The following is a 1,660-nucleotide window of genomic DNA, read 5'->3' on the forward strand; positions in this document are numbered from 1 at the left end:
CCGTTAGCCTGAACGCAGAGAACGGAACCGTCGGATGTCAGCTCTATAGCTGATTCGTTTCGCTGCCTGCTTGTTAGAATTTAATGAAAACCTCCGTTTCTAAATCTAACAACACAAGGAGGCTTAAATTGCACAACCACTTAAACTGAAATTGAAGACACCAGATAACAAATGTATTTGGACACTCTCCTAAGCCGAACCCAAACAAAAAAGCTAATGTTCTTCCTCAGCCAAGCCGACTGCGACTCTTTAAAAGACTTAATCAGCAACAGCAAAATGTTTGACTTGCGATTGGAATACGTGGAAAGTTTTGATACGTACGTCTATGAAGGAGGCGTTGATGTAGTCCGTATACTCCTGCCCTCTTTTCATTGACAGAATCACTCTGTTAAAATCATCTGGCGGAAAGAAAAAGAATCCAGTCTTACTTTTGCTACCTGCACGTTGATTCCTGCACGATTCCGTTTGTGAAAGAACAAAAAGAACAAAAATCCTTTCTCTAAAAAAACCGAAGGGTGTCTCAAAGATCCTATCCAGGGGTTAGTAAGCGTGCGGAGGAGGGCGCTCGTTTCCCTGCCGCTGTTTTTCCATTTGCCCAGGATACGGCCAGCGAGGTCTGAAACCTTCATTTTTGGGTGCAGACCTTACCGTGCCCGCTCCAGACCAGGCAAGGAACCACTCAGAAAATACCTCGGTTTAAAAGCTGAACCTGCTGAATTATTTAATTCAGTCCTGCAAAATATCTGATCGCAATTTTACAGCGATAAAGTAAAAAAAACCCAATGCATTGAACTGTTTTGCAGACAGTTCATAAGGAGAGGATAGTGCTGTTTGTAGAGGAGGTTCCCTAGAAACTTTGGAGCAGACGGGGCCTGCAGAGAGGACAGCAAAACCAAGGGGATGGCTAACGGAAACACCCAAAAAAAGGTGTTCCAGCTAAAAATGCAGCAAACCCCAAACCCACCACTCTGGAGAGTTCAACAGGCTTTGAAAGCGTTTGAATTTCACAGGCAGAGAAGTTAAAACTTTTTCTCTTTAAGACATATTCCAGTTTCTAAATCCGGGAGTTACCGGATTTAGGTAACTCAAGGGAGTAAACTCAAGGGAGTTACCCCAAGAGAGCTGTACCCTGCTACGAGCTGCGCTGCTGCCAACGAACACGGCGCGAACTCGCGACAGCCGGGGGAGGATATTGCGCTTCCAGCCCTTGTTCCTCTACATAAAAACTTGCTCTCTTACATGGGATGATCTGGATGACTCTGGCTTTCTTCATGTTTGCCGGAAGGTTGCCGGTTCTCATGTTCTCCTTCATGATTCGAACGTTCGTTAACTTCTGTAATAAAGCAGACAGATGTGAGGGTGAGAACGGGCTGGAAGAGGAGCGGTTCTCGCGCACCATATCCCGAGGGTGCCTAAGTGTCTTCATCGCCTACAAAGCAGTAACGCGGTCAAGGCGAGACTGACGTTTCACAGAAGCCACTTCCTCGTCCTGCCTATAAAAACGACTTAAAAATAACAGTCGTGTGATTTTTTTCATACTGATAAATATTTAAGAATCTGAACATCCTCCCAAGGCCTATCCGTAGAGCTTAAGGGCGGTAAAATGACAGCAGGTTTCAACCTTTTGGGTCTGTTTTGGTTTGGGGCTTTTTTTTAAGCC

General features: G+C 45.2%; 1 protein-coding gene across 3 annotated transcripts in view; it reads right to left on the minus strand.

Annotated features, from left to right (window-relative positions):
• The window catches only part of PTPRE (protein tyrosine phosphatase receptor type E), a 59,431-nt gene that overhangs the window by 14,166 nt on the left and 43,605 nt on the right, over window positions 1–1,660 (minus strand). For all 3 annotated transcript variants that reach the window (XM_035890425.1, XM_035890426.1, XM_035890427.1), the window contains 2 exons: window positions 1,240–1,333; window positions 322–398 (listed from right to left, as the gene is read on the minus strand). In XM_035890425.1, coding sequence (XP_035746318.1) covers window positions 322–398; window positions 1,240–1,333 — 171 coding nt within the window. The remainder of the gene's footprint in view (window positions 1–321; window positions 399–1,239; window positions 1,334–1,660) is intronic.

This window comes from Egretta garzetta, unplaced genomic scaffold, assembly GCF_000687185.1.
Source record: "Egretta garzetta isolate BGI_Z169 unplaced genomic scaffold, ASM68718v1 scaffold152, whole genome shotgun sequence".
NCBI classification, from domain to species: domain Eukaryota; kingdom Metazoa; phylum Chordata; class Aves; order Pelecaniformes; family Ardeidae; genus Egretta; species Egretta garzetta.